At 40.5% G+C, this 15488-nt stretch overlaps 2 protein-coding genes across 6 annotated transcripts in view; one reads left to right on the top strand and one right to left on the bottom strand.

Moving 5' to 3' along the window:
* Positions 1 to 3109: 3109 nt before the first annotated feature.
* Positions 3110 to 5351, top strand: pdcl3 (phosducin-like 3). The gene is made up of 7 exons (XM_027145460.1): positions 3110 to 3208; positions 3336 to 3401; positions 3555 to 3672; positions 3762 to 3852; positions 4061 to 4204; positions 4508 to 4716; positions 4789 to 5351. Exons 1-7 carry the CDS (start codon positions 3125 to 3127, stop codon positions 4932 to 4934), a joined length of 858 nt encoding a protein of 285 aa, XP_027001261.1. The 5' UTR covers positions 3110 to 3124; the 3' UTR covers positions 4935 to 5351.
* Positions 5352 to 5445: 94 nt separating this feature from the next.
* nms (neuromedin S) overlaps positions 5446 to 15488 on the bottom strand; it is an 11007-nt gene continuing 964 nt past the window's right edge. The window contains exons 2-9 of one of the 5 annotated variants that reach the window (XR_007140928.1): positions 12910 to 13163; positions 12307 to 12353; positions 9113 to 9166; positions 8953 to 8979; positions 8824 to 8877; positions 8675 to 8749; positions 6532 to 6593; positions 5446 to 5985 (exon numbers count right to left, since the gene is read on the bottom strand). Coding sequence is in view for 3 of the 5 variants with exons in the window: in XM_047815344.1 (XP_047671300.1) it covers positions 6533 to 6571; positions 8675 to 8749; positions 8824 to 8877; positions 8953 to 8979; positions 9113 to 9166; positions 12307 to 12353; positions 12910 to 12988 (375 nt within the window). In the remaining 2 variants the exon portion in view is untranslated. The remainder of the gene's footprint in view (positions 5986 to 6531; positions 6594 to 8674; positions 8750 to 8823; positions 8878 to 8952; positions 8980 to 9112; positions 9167 to 12306; positions 12354 to 12909; positions 13164 to 15488) is intronic. The other 4 variants (XR_003440471.2, XM_047815344.1, XM_027145468.2 and 1 more) reach the window with 4 other exon arrangements.

The raw sequence follows: 15488 nt of genomic DNA, 5'->3' as shown, positions 1-15488 counted from the left end.
CCTTTCTGTCTTTTTTCGATTTGGTGATAAAATGAGTCGCTTATTTGTTTTCCTTCGAAGGCAAAACAGATTATTCAAACCACTCTGCCCCTTTGTCCTACTTTTAATAAAACTCTAAATAAACCAAATCAGAGTGACCAACACAAACAGATCTGAGTGCAAATGTTCACTATCAGGATGACATTAATTGTACAGATATAACATTGACATCTCTGTTAGAATTCAGCCAAATTATTATAAGATAAGTTATACATCAGAGCCCAAATTCATGAACAGTCTCAGTGTAAAGAGTTTCGCCTAGTGGTGAAATTCTAAGAATTTTTTTTTAAATGTTGGGTTTCCCTTTAAAAATAAAGAGAAGATCCGAGTAAAGAAAAGTTATTCATAAAGAATCTTAACCCTTTAAAGGAGCTCAAACAAAATATAAAATATAAGTGAAAAGGACATTTAAGAGGATTAAGGATTGTTGCAAGCCTTGATTTACAAGTTACCTTTAGTTCTCCACATACCCGGTGCTATGGCGAGACGCTAAGCAGCTGTCTCCACCCTGGACAGCATTTGTACAAATATGGACATTAGGACAGAATAAGCTTGATATTGTACAAAGCTCCACTTGATTATATTGTTAATAAAGACGATTGAGAACAACTTTAACTATTAGCTCCACACTAACTATAAGGTTAGAATAAACAGCAGCATAGGATTATGAGATAAACATAGCATAGGGGCAACTGGGTAAGGGGCAACTTTGCTAAATGTACACAGAATTATGAATTAACATGACACATTAATGTTACTTTTTCTTTGACATATATAGTTTAAATAAAGTATAAATACTTTGTATAATTCTCATCTATGGAATTAAATTATTTACTTATCATTTAATTAGGAAGAGAACACGCTGCAGATCACTTAATTGGGAATCTACTTCCGGTATCAGCTGGGACGTCATTAATAGCACCATAGATATCTACACCTAGATGTCACCATGGGGTCCTAAAAATGCGTCAAGACCACCGCCATCTTGGAACAGGGGTCTTGTACCTCAAACACATGGACGATGCCGGACTTCTGTGCTGCGTTTGTTTGTTCAAATGAACGCAATCTAAAAACCAGACAGAAGGGATTACATTACACATGTGAGAATGTGTTTTATGGTGTTGAATGATAGGAAATTATATTTCTGGTTACGTTGGTTTGTTTAAGTCCTTGGTTAACGACCGCAGTTAGGAAAACCGACAATGTTTGTATATTCTGAAGCTTTTAATAAGGACATTAAAAATCGACCCATGCTTTTTGCTTAAAGGTGAAAAGACCCAACTTTCTGTATGTTCTGTAAGATTCCCTTATCTGTCTAACATATTTTATTAGATTGTCCTGGACTTAACACAAGCAGAATGCTCCTTTATCAAGTTACTTCACTTAAAGACAGATTTAATGACATTATGCCTGAAAAGGGTTTGGATTTTTTTATCTTATGTTAATTAAAAAAATTGTATAATATGACTTGCTGTTTATATTTGTTTTGTTTTTATTGCATTTATATTATGTTGTTGAGACTCAAGATGGCATAGACAACCACCACTTTAGCTTAATTTCAAGGGTTGTCTGCACCTTTCGCCAGCCGAGACAACACCATGTCTCAAAGGTTCAGACTCTGCAACTGCAGAGCAAAAGTGTCAGGAAGAAACTGTGTAAGGTCGTGTTGCTGTAGCAGGGAAACTCAACACTTAGTTTTAAAGGGTTAACTCAGCTGACAGTCCTGGAACGATGTCACCAGTTAGCTTGGCAGTGTAACACACAAGTTCAGCCTCAAAGTCAAACTTTGTTTTTATTGGTTTATGTGACTTTATTTCATACTTATTTAATGTGGCAAATGTATTGCGGGACAGGAATAAAGAAAAGATTAAACAGTCTTTGGCACCTCAACTATCTAACTTTCACATTATGTTCCTCTTGAATTTGTGATTTGCTTCTGCAGATTGCTTTGTGTATCATATTTAATAAACCAATACAATTTAAATGTTTAAAGTAGTTTGCAGTGATGCGGTCGATATACCGATCTGTTGTGGTGAAGAAAGAACTGAGCCGCAAGGCGAAGCTCTCTATTTACCAGTCGATCGACGTTCCTACCCTCACCTATGGTCATGAGCTTTGGGTCATGACCGAAAGGACAAGATCCCGGATACAGGCGGCCGAAATGAGCTTCCTCCACAGGGTGGCTGGGCGCTCCCTTAGAGATAGGGTGAGGAGCTCGGTCACTCGGGAGAAGCTCAGAGTAGAACCGCTGCTCCTCCACATCGAGAGGGGTCAGCTGAGGTGGCTCGGGCATCTGTTCCGGATGCCTCCTGGACGCCTCCCTGGGGAGGTGTTCCGGGCATGTCCAATCGGGAGGAGGCCCCGGGGAAGACCTAGGACACGCTGGAGGGACTATGTCTCTCGGCTGGCCTGGGAACGCCTCGGTATTCCGCCTGAAGAGCTGGAGGAAGTGTCTGGGGAGAGGGAAGACTGGGTGTCCCTGCTTAGACTGCTGCCCCCGCGACCCGGCCCCGGATAAGCGGTAGAAAATGGATGGATGGATGGATGTTTAAAGTAACATGTCACACCATTGTAGTAGTGTTGCATGCTGTAGGCTATAAGGTAAGGTAATATGTATATATGTGTGTGCGTGTGTGTGTATACACACACACGCACACACACACACACACACCATTGTAGCAGTGTTACATGCAGTAGGCTATAAGGTAAGTAGTTATTGTTCATTTGAAGTTTACTCAAGTGGAAGAAAACTTACACCTACTAGCACTATGCATTATATTGTGAAAAAGTAAATTATCTTAATATCAAAACCTTAAATTTTCTCTGGACTTAAATTTTCTCTGGACTTTATGATAAATAAATGTCTGACCGCTGGAACGAACCAAAAAATCTAGAAAATCGCATTCATGGTTTTATTTCTTTGCCTACATTGACACTGATGCATTAAAGAGGAGGGGGTGTCCTGTTCCAAGATGGCGGCTCTGTTGACGCATTCGTGCCAATGACCTGCCGTAGCCATGGCGACATCTAGGGGTACATATCTATGAATAGCACGAGCTGCAAAACTCCTGTTAAAAGTCCTTATATGGTCAGAGCGGATGTTGGTTCTCACAGTATTATCGTCCCGTGCAACAACACGCTGCCTCTCGCACAGTTTTATCACATCGAGGTGCTATATGATTTATTTGCACGTGTATTTTGAACGGAACACAAAGTAACGACCTCAAGAAAATGTTGTAATAATATAAAAGCTGTGTGTTTGTGTTTGTTTGTTAACTCGTGGACTTGTCTTCCAGTCGGACCGAAATAAGCGGCGCTCTTTCTGGTTCCGTGTTGAAAAGTTAGAGGAACGAAACATGCAGGTTTGTGTTTATGTCGTGTTTATGTCGTGTTTATATCGTGTTTATTACCGCTTTGTTTCTTTAATACGACCTGAATGGGTTAGATAAAGCACTTTGTTCCCAAACTGAATGTGGTTACCATGGTACCGGAACCTAACAGCTGTTTATCTTTAGGACCCAAATGAAGACACCGAGTGGAACGACATCCTGAGGAAGAAGGGGATTCTTCCTCCTAAAGAGATCCAGAAGGAGGATGAGGAAGAGGAGCAGATCCTTCAGCAACAGTCAGTTGGTGAGGCTTTAAAACTAAAAGTCACAACATGGAACATCATTTAATATACGTTAGTTTAGCTGTTCTATGTAAACTGTTATTTCCTGCAGTGAAAACGTATGAGAACATGACGCTGGAGGAGCTGCAGGACAATGAGGATGAGTTCAGCGAGGAGGACGAAGTTGCCATTGAGATGTACAGGTGAATGTTTTACCTTCACATATGATGGGCCCTTAAACACGTATTACTGAAACTAGTGAATATCGACATTGTTTGTTTTAATTATGTCACAGTTCTTCTGTTTGTTTCACGTTTTAAACGGAAAAATGAATCCCAGATTTTCATTGTGCTCTCAGACCTTTGGACCTCACAGTGTGAGTGATGTTGTGTTCTTTCCGTCACTTGTCAGGCAGAAGAGGCTCGCTGAGTGGAAAGCGAAGCAGCTGCAGAATGTATTTGGTGAAGTGAAGGAGATTTCAGGTCAAGACTATGTTCAGGAAGTAAACAAGGCCGGAGACAAGATCTGGGTGGTGCTGCATCTCTACAAACAAGGGTGTGTGTGTGTGTTTCAAGACAAATTCTTTATATGTTTCTTATACATAGTTAAAATATATTTTTTATTGTTTTAACAATAATAATTTTAGTGAGCAGTCCCAAGGCTCTGGGTTGTTGATCGGGGTTCAAGCTTTAGTGCTGCCACTGTTTGGCCCTTGAGCAAGGCTCTTAACCCTCACTGCTCCAGGGGAGTTGTATCAAGGTGAACCCTGCGATCTGAGCCCAACCTCCAGAGTTGGGATATGCAAAGAGAGAATTTCACTGTGATCTAATGTAGATGTGATCCTTCTACTTTTCCCAGCATCCCTTTATGCACGCTGATCAATCAGCACTTGGCCTCATTGGCACAGAAGTTTCCAGACACTAAATTCCTGAAGTCAATCTCCACAACGTGTATCGCTAATTATCCGGACAGAAATCTGCCGACCATCTTTGTTTATCATGAAGGAGAGATGAAGGCGCAGTTCATCGGGCCACTTGTGTTTGGAGGAATGAACCTCAAATGCGATGGTGTGTATGTGTGTGTGTGTGTGTTTCCGTGTGGTTTGATTGTCCCTCCTGTAATAATGTTTTGTTCCTCAGAGCTGGAATGGCGTTTGGCTGAATCTGGTGCGGTGAAAACAGACTTGGAGGAAAATCCAAGGAAACAGATCCAGGACCAGTTGATTTCATCTGTCCGCTGCTCAGCACCGACCCGCAAAGACAGCGATGAATCTGATGATGACTGATTTGGGATAGGTTTAATTTTTTCAGTTCTAAAGACATTTGGACAGTTAAAACAGTCTGCATTTCAGTAGTGTATTTAACGAACACATGCTGACTTCCCATCCGTAACTCCATCGTGCATGTCCTCTACTTTCTACCTTGTGTGAACTTGATCTCTTGTCTAAATCATCACCTCTTCCAATGAATTTCCCTCAAACTGAGGCGTGGATTCATCTGTGGGTGTGTGTCACATACACGTTAAAAACAGGACTGAAAGACATGACTGACCTTTTTATTAAAACCTCTTCATCTAGGGATTTACTCCCTCTAGTGGTGATGATTACAAACTGCAGTGATGCCAAACAAAATTTTGTCAAAATCTTTTTTTTTTTACAACCTTGTTCCTGTTGGCTGTTATCATAAAGTAAACCTGAATTATATATCTATGCTGTGTTTGTTTTAATACTATACAGTAGTGATACACACACACACACTAGTGCCTGTGAATGAGCAAAAGAGAAATCAAACACAGCACATGAGCTTGAATTTATTTACAGGTTTGATTGTTACAGTCCACATGACATCAACATCCCACTGAACATCCAGTTAAATCTGTGTAGGGAAAAAAGGGAAACGAAAAAACGTTTCATTTAAACAGGAACGCACTTGTACACTGGCACTTAATCACTAACTTTAGGTATTATACCCCTCTGTGTCTGGATTGGTCTTTTACCTACTGCTAGATGATCTGCCTGAAGTTTTCAGAATGATTCAACCAAGAAGCGATCAGAAAAGAAAGTCTTAACTTAAGATTTTAACATTTATAACATGGGACGTAAGCTGAGCTGCTTCTGTCCTTTTACATTAGTGTCTCAGTCTGATCCCAGTCCCTCACACTCTACTGGGCTCATTTCTATTTATTGAGGAGTTTCTGGCTTCCAAAGGTTGAAAATCAGTGAATAAATCATCAAGGGCTTCCTACGTTTATCATCACACTGAGCTGCTTTACGGAAGTGGTTTAATGGTTTAAAGCTTCCATTCCTGAGAAAACTGGCTTGAGTCATCTGTGAACATCTGATGAAATGATCCATATAATGAATTTGTCCATGTGCAAACATACAGTTTAACGTACAAAGATTTAGCAATGGAAAAAAAAAACAATGTTGTTTTAATAAATGCAGATAAAATATCCAGGATGTTTGTGTGGTGCTGTTTAACATTATAACAAAACAACAGCAACAACAACAATAATAATAATAATAAAGATGAGCAAGTAAATATTTTAATAGGAAGCATTTTGAGAAGTATCTTTATGATTTTTAGTATTATTCTTATATCACTACATTAATGTGATGTTGCACTTCCTTCTGTTAATGAGACTGATGACTTCAGTGCAGAAGAAACTACAGTTTCTCATAACATTAAAAATTGTCAGGAAATTCTTCATAACGACCTTTGTGCTAAGCAGGTCATAAAGAAAACATCTAACTGTCTCATCATCTAACCATCAACATAACTGATTTATTCTGTTTTATTCCTATTATAGGATGATTTGCCAATGATAAACATTTTGTATCTACAAAATATTATTAAAGCAGCACCATAACTATTAGCGCTCACCTTAGACTGTGTCTGAGTGATCACACATCATCTTCAGTGTCTCTAAGAGAAAGACAAAGTCACTAAAACAGGTTTAAGATCAGATTGAATTTCAGCTTTTCACCAAAGCTGTGTTCAACATCACTACAGATAACAGATGCTCTCTAATGTCTGAGCTGCAGATGGTTTGAATGATTCTGACTGAGCTAAGAAGAAAAGTCTCAGTATCTTTATCACCTGCTCTCCTCATCAGTAGATTGGACACATCAGGTGATGACTGATATCGATCCATGAGCAGAAAACTACGCTGACCTTCTTTCCAGTTTACAGAGCATTCCAGTGAGGACGAGGCAAAGTATCACTGCCTCATCCCAAAACCACTGAGAGACCATCAGTGTGAACTCACGATGACTCCGTTACCCTCTATCTCTTTATTTTTTATTTACAGTTGTGCTCAAAAGTAAGATGTCGGCCATTTTAAAGAAATCATGAGTGAAAATGCAAAAAAAAAAACCATTATTTCTTATAGAGCTCAAGTGAATATGTGAGGCGTAACAGAACAGAACAATTATCAAACTAAACATCATAAAAAAGAAAATAAGGAAATAATCCCAGTCCAAAAGTTTGCATACCTTCCGTTCTGAATATGGTGTGTTGTCCCCTTTAGCATCAGTGATGTCATGCAGTCTGTTGTAATAATTGTGCAAGAGCTCCTTCTCAGGTGGTAGAGCTGCTCATTCATCTCAGCAAAATGTCTGCAGTTCCTGTAAATCTGTTGGTTGTCCTGCACGAACTGCACGTCTGAGATCTCCCTAAGTGTCTGACTGATACTGATGTCAGAAGACTGTGATTGTGTTGTGCTTTGGATCATTGTCAGCATTGTGGACGACCCCACACACCCCACACACACCTCACACCCCTCACACCCCACACACCCCTGCCTGCCAGTATTTTCATCCTGCTATTAATTGTTCCTTGCCGTTGAATCCTCTCCAAAAACAGTGTTTGTGGTTGTGACTATAAAGTTCAGTTTTAGTCTCCACATGACTGCTCCAGAAGCTGTGAGTCTTGTCTAGGTTCTGTCTGGTGTACTGAAGGAGGGTATTTTTGTGGCATGGGAGCAGTAACAACTTGCAGGTCATTTATGTTCAAGTCCCTCTATATTGTGCGGACACAACAAACACCTCTTTGTTCCACAGCAGCCTGTATTTCTCTCCAAGGTGTTTGTGGGTTTTGTCTTTGCGCCCTGAACAATTCTCCTGGTAGTAGAGGGTGAGATCTTTCTTGCTCTAACTGACCGAGGCTTAGTATCAACAGAACCTCTTATTTCCCAGCTCTTTATCGGAGTCTGAACAGCACTGACTGGCATTTTAAAGTGTTCAGATCTTTTTATTTCCTTTTCCTGCTTTATAAAGTTCCTCTACCGTATTAAGCAGGACCATTTATGTACAGACACTAATTACTATTACAATGAGTCTCAGGTGTGGAAACGTCCCTTTAATAGCCATTTAAAGCCCTGTGTGTCAACCTGTGTGTTTATAATGTGGCCAAACATTCGGGGAGGTGTAAACTTTAGATCAGGTTGTTTAGGGGATTTCAGTCATCATTAGGTTTTAAAAAAAAACTGTGTGATAATTAATGACTTCACATGACCACGATCCTTAAATATGAGGAAATGATTTTGCATTATCAGCCATAGTTTCCAAATATATGGCGATGTTTAACAATCTCTTTCAAGGTATGCAAACTTTTGAGCACAACTATATATATAGCTGTTTTTTCTTTTGCTCTCTTTTCTCTGTGGTTTCTCTTTATCACTTTCTCTCCCCCCTAAAATACGATGAGAAATGAAGGTAATGATTTTATTCCTTTTGGTTAATTCAGCAATACTGAAGTTACTTCTTGTACTCTTAATAAAAACTTTATGCTCCTTACATTTTTATCTTAAAAATACTTGTATAAAATATGAAATACAAAGACTTTATCCCCTGATCTACATTTTCACCCTGGATACTGATACACAGGATCAGTGCCTGAGGATATCCGAATCAGATCCAGCTTTATTTGCCAATATATTTGTCCTTATTTAAAATAATTTAGCTCTTTCTTATCGTTTCTTTTCTTATCGGCTTTTAGGATATTTAACAGTTGAAATGGAGCTTACCGACAAAAGTTGCTGTTTCTTCCTTCGCAGACTAAACTTGGGTGAAAGACGCATCAAGGGGTGGACGGAGTGAGACTAGAAAAAACGGAGCAGTTGTTAATTTGAGTGAAAAAGATTTGAATAAAGAAGGGATTAAACTTCATCATTACCTCTCTCTCAACAGTGCCTACTGAGTTCCGTGCTTTCGAGTAATGAAATAAGAACTGAGGAGGAAACGACGCTGTTAGCAGATCACTTTATATTTACTGGAGCTTGTGATAAAAAAGGCACAAACTAACCCGTTTGAAGACATTCTGAATCTGCTCCTGGGGAACATGAAGGCACAAATACACAGTATATTTAATATTATTCACATGTTCAAGACATATCACATAGTAATATGTAGTGTAGATGTTCACTGTTCTACAACAGAAAGCTCCACACAGGTCTCTTCCTCACCTTGTTCTGGTCTCCCCACACCAGTCCACACAGAGAGCTCTGCACTGCCGAACCCTGAAAAAACACAAAGACCAGGAAAGTCATCCAGCTTCATCAACATAGTGACGTTTTCTGTAAGATGATGTTTGTGTAAAATGTATGGAAGGAGTCTCCAGTGTCAGGACAGTGTGGGGTTAGTGTTAGTCTCCAGTGTCAGGACAGTGTTGGGTTAGTGTTAGTCTCCAGTGTCAGGACAGTGTGGGGTTAGTGTTAGTCTCCAGTGTCAGGACAGTGTGGGGTTAGTGTTAGTCTCCAGTGTCAGGACAGTGTTGGGTTAGTGTTAGTCTCCGGTGTCAGGACAGTGTGGGGTTAGTGTTAGTTCAGGACAGTGGTTAGTCTCCAGTGTCAGGACAGTGTGGGGTTAGTGTTAGTCTCCAGTGTCAGGACAGTGTGGGGTTAGTGTTAGTCTCCAGTGTCAGGACAGTGTGGGGTTAGTGTTAGTCTCCAGTGTCAGGACAGTGTGGGGTTAGTGTTAGTCTCCGGTGTCAGGACAATGTGGGGTTAGTGTTAGTCTCCGGTGTCAGGACAATGTGGGGTTAGTGTTAGTCTCCAGTGTCAGGACAGTGTGGGGTTAGTGTTAGTCTCCAGTGTCAGGACAGTGTTGGGTTAGTGTTAGTCTCCAGTGTCAGGACAGTGTGGGGTTAGTGTTAGTCTCCAGTGTCAGAGAAAATTGTGTGAGAGAAAACTCCTCACTCCTTTGTTCCTCGGTCATGTGCAGTGTTGTATAAAGTACTAGAAAGCAACACTTGAGTAAAAGTACAAGTATCGTACTAGAAACAGACTTCAGTAGAAGTGAAAGTCACCTTTTAGAATATTACTGAAGTAAAAGTCTTAAAGTATCTGATATTTACTGTACTTAAGTATCAAAAGTCATTTTCTGATATTTAATGTACTTAAGTATTTGAAGTAAAAGTAAAAAGTAAAATGTCAGTGATTTTCAGTAGGTATAAGACCAGGGGCAGTTCTAGGGTTTCATCTTTAGGGGTTTTATCCCTCAGTGAGAATTTAAAACAAGAAGAGTTTTATATTATATATTATATGACTACACAGTAAGCCAAAAGTTATGGTGTTATTAAATGGTAAAAGTGGACACCAAAATGTTATGCATGATGTAATGATGTCAGTCTTGACTCAGATCAGTTCATGTGTGTGTGTATTCTCTACAAACAGTGTGTCCGATGGATGACGTCATTAATAAACTAATATTCACAAAGATCAAATCAATAAATATTATTTTTATTTAGTATTAAATGGATTGTTTGCATTAATATTTAGTTTGTGCTACAACTCTAGTAATAAGAATAGTGACATTTCACTGCTTTTGGTTGCCCCCGTTATAGATAAACGCCCCCAGCTCTGACTGCCCGTGCACGCTGCGCGTACCTGTGCTTCTCCGTACAGCCTGCGGAGCGTAATACAATCTAGGAGCAGTGATACACCAAACCTCCCTTATTACAGTCACACACATTTCTGCTGACTTTATTTTGTAGTAACGAGTAACGAAGATGTTTAGTGGGAATATAACGGAGTAAAAGTTTACATTTTATCTCGGAAATGTAGTGGAGTAAAAGTGAAAGTTGTCATAAATTTAAATAGTAAAGTACAGATACGTGACATTTCTACTTAAGTACAGTAACGAAGTGTTTATTCTCCGTTACATTACAACACTGCTCGTGTGTTGGTGAAATTGAAATAATCAGGTGGAACACAAATAAAACAATTTAGTATGAAAGTTAACGGTGTATTTAAAGATGAAACTGTAGCAGTGAGACTGAATTAACATTCTCAGATTTCAAACTTTCATGCACTTATGTGGTTCTGTTCATCTGATCAGTTCTGCTTGTGATTTGTGAGACAGTTCGTATTACAGGATGTTGAAAGGTTTGGGACTGAAGTGAGAATTCAAAACGTGTCTCATAATTAACACAGCTGTCAAAAAGACGTGAAATCCTGACATATGACCATGAAGGTGAGATCATTATAGTTTGAGTCATTTGTGGTGTGTCTCTGTGTGTGTGTGTGTGTGTGTGTGTGTGTGTGTGTGTGTGTGTGTGTGTGTGTGTAAGAGAGAGAGAGAGAGAGAGAGAGAGAGAGAGAGAGAGAAGTCTTCTCCAGTCCAGTATTATTTCAGCTCTGTATAATTTGAACATTTAATTAACATTTTTGTTAGACGGTGTTGATCTAGTTTCTACATCAGCAGCTCATTTACAGGGACAGAGACCCCAAATAATCTAAGCCTGACATAAACGGATTAAAGATCGTGGCTTATAATCATTGATGTGCTGACGTTTTTTGTAAGGAGGCTCAGTAGCACATTTAACTCTTATTAACTTAAAGACAGCAAATTAAGAGATTTGCGAGGTGAATGTTTATAGCTGCTATAACAGAAGTAACTACAGGAATGATCTCGCTTTCTGCATATTCCACAATTTTGTGGATGTTGTAACTATAAATAGATGAACTGCTGCAGTAAGAAAAAATCACTCCAGGAAGAGTTTTAGGAAAGTATACTACAGAGTGTGAACAGTAAGCTTCAATCAAGTGTGAGCTGAATTTAATTAATTTAATAAAAAATGTCAGATTTACCCCTTCTTCCTAAAAGCCCCAAATAGACAGATGTTGAATTTAAGTCGTCTGTTTAAGGCTCGAAGTCGTCTTCCTCCTTTTCTCTAAAATCACACCATCCTGTCCTTGACTATTTTCCCATCAAGACATCTCTGTATTGTAGACATCAGTTCAACATGATGAGGTCAATACAACGTCTACTTCATTAGCATTATGTTAACAGCAGTTTATTGACCAAGTAACATGTAGTGTAAAAGTAACACTAAGGGTATATATTTCCTCATATTTACCTCCATACTAGCACCACTGTGTGTGTGTATGTGTGTGTGTGTAAATGAACCTTCCATTCCCAGTTTAAGATATATCTGTGTGACCGCAGGATGCTTCTGTACACATGTGATTTAGATCGTCTCAACACGGCTTCTTTTAAACCTTATAATAAACTGTATAGCTGTACGACTCCAAATCAATTCATAACTATCGTTCTATAAATTATTACAAGAGCTCTTATTACTTTGAGAATTAAAGACTGTTAGAAGAACATAAATTGCTCTCTGTATTTAATGAACGGTGTTAAATCCAACACTTACCTGTGTGTAGTCTTCATCTTCTCCACAGTCTAGCAATGGATAACATTCTGACAACAGAAGCAACAGAAACAGGTAATATTTCAGTAACGTCACTGTCAAATATCATCATAATAAAATAGCTTCATATTTATTACCTACATGCTCTATTTATTGTACTAGTTTATTATCACTAAACTGTAATAAACCACATCCACAATGTTTACAAATTAGACCAATTGCATGCAATGATTTGAATCGTATTAAATACTGATTTAATTAAAACTATGTAAGTGAAATGATTTCTGTAAACTACACTAATCCTACCCCTAAGCCTAGGTCCTGGTCTCCGAGGTCTGACACATCAGTATATGTTCGGACTTTACACTAATGACAGATCCACACACTGACAGCACAAACACGTCCTGACTTTATTATGCCTGATTATTCCCTTCCCGTTGCTTTAATGACGCTGGAGATGAAACTAAAGGAACATTAACACACGACCTTAAATACTGAACTTTCTCTTAATCGGTTTTTCATTTTATTGCCGTGTTTTTTGTTTTCAGACACTTTGCTTTAACGTAAAAAAAATAATAAAATGAAATGGAAAGTTAGTTTACTCACCGACATCAGAACAAAACCCGGTGAGACACCAGACAATGATACACAGGAAGTAAAGTTCCCTCAGACTCGTCTCGCGCATCTCCGTTAAAAGTGTTTAACTCAGGATGAAGTGAAGTCGCGTGCGGTGACCTGAATGCGCGAGGACAGGAACGCAGACCCGGTTTGTTTATACGAGTCCTCGTGCCCAAAATGACGTAAGCAGGACCGCCCCTCATCGCGCGCCTTACACGTTAAACATAAGTGTGATGATTAATCTGTGGTTAGTAATGAAGAGCAATAATCAGCACAGGGTTACACACAGTTACACACAGGGATACACACAGGGATACACACAGGGTTACACACAGTTACACACAGGGTTACACACAGGGATACACACAGGGTTACACACAGGGATACACACAGGGTTACACACAGGGTTACACACAGAGTTACACACAGGGATACACACAGGGATACACACAGGGTTACACACAGGGTTACACACAGGGTTACACACAGGGATACACACAGGGTTACACACAGGGTTACACACAGGGATACACACAGGGTTACACACAGGGTTACACACAGAGTTACACACAGGGATACACACAGGGATACACACAGGGTTACACACAGGGTTACACACAGGGTTACACACAGGGATACACACAGGGTTACACACAGGGTTACACACAGAGTTACACACAGGGTTACACACAGTTACACACAGGGTTACACACAGTTACACACAGGGTTACACACAGGGTTACACACAGTTACACACAGGGATACACACAGGGTTACACACAGTTACACACAGGGTTACACACAGGGATACACACAGGGTTACACACAGAGTTACACACAGGGTTACACACAGGGTTACACACAGGGTTACACACAGTTACACACAGGGTTACACACAGTTACACACAGGGTTACACACAGGGATACACACAGGGTTACACACAGTTACACACAGGGATACACACAGGGTTACACACAGGGTTACACACAGGGTTACACACAGTTACACACAGGGTTACACACAGTTACACACAGGGTTACACACAGGGTTACACACAGGGTTACACACAGAGTTACACACAGGGTTACACACAGTTACACACAGGGTTACACACAGGGATACACACAGGGTTACACACAGAGTTACACACAGGGTTACACACAGGGATACACACAGGGTTACACACAGTTACACACAGGGTTACACACAGGGATACACACAGGGGTACACACAGGGTTACACACAGAGTTACACACAGGGATACACACAGGGTTACACACAGGGATAGACACAGAGTTACACACAGGGTTACACACAGGGATACACACAGGGATACACACAGTTGCACACAGGATTATACACAGGGTTATACACAGGGATACACACAGGGTTACACACAGGGATACACACAGGGGTACACACAGAGTTACACACAGGGTTACACACAGAGTTACACACAGGGTTACACACAGGGATACACACAGAGTTACACACAGGGATACACACAGTTACACACAGGGTTACACACAGTTACACACAGGATTATACACAGAGTTATACACAGGGATACACACAGGGTTATACACAGGGTTATACACAGGGTTACACACAGGGATACACACAGGGTTACACACAGGGATACACACAGTTACACACAGGGATACGCACAGGGTTACACACAGGGATACACACAGTTACACACAGGGATACACACAGGGTTACACACAGGGATACACACAGTTACACACAGGGATACACACAGTTACACACAGGGATACACACAGGGATACACACAGTTACACACAGGGATACACACAGGGTTACACTCAGGGATACACACAGTTACACACAGGGATACACACAGAGTTACACACAGGGATACACACAGGGATACACACAGGGATACACACAGTTACACACAGGGATACACACAGGGTTACACACCGGGATACACACAGGGTTACACACAGGGATACACACAGTTACACACAGGGATACACACAGGGTTACACACAGGGATACACACAGTTACACACAGGGATACACACAGTTACACACAGGGATACACACAGGGTTACACTCAGGGATACACACAGGGATACACACAGGGATACACACAGAGTTACACACAGGGATACACACAGGGATACACACAGTTACACACAGGGATACACACAGGGTTACACACCGGGATACACACAGGGTTACACACAGGGATACACACAGGGATACACACAGTTACACACAGGGATACACACAGGGTTGCACACAGGGATACACACAGGGATACACACAGGGTTAGACACAGTTACACACAGGGATACACACAGGGTTACACACAGGGATACACACAGGGATACACACAGGGTTACACACAGGGATACACACAGTTACACACAGGGTTACACACAGGGTTACACACAGGGATACACACAGGGTTATACACAGGGTTACACACAGAGATACACACAGGGATACACACAGGGTTACACACAGGGATACACACAGGGTTACACACAGGGATACACACAGTTACACACAGGGTTACACACAGGGATACACACAG

The sequence above is a fragment of the Tachysurus fulvidraco genome, chromosome 6, assembly GCF_022655615.1.
Source record: "Tachysurus fulvidraco isolate hzauxx_2018 chromosome 6, HZAU_PFXX_2.0, whole genome shotgun sequence".
Classification (NCBI taxonomy): Eukaryota; Metazoa; Chordata; class Actinopteri; order Siluriformes; family Bagridae; genus Tachysurus; species Tachysurus fulvidraco.
This window is presented reverse-complemented; position numbering and strand designations above follow the sequence as displayed.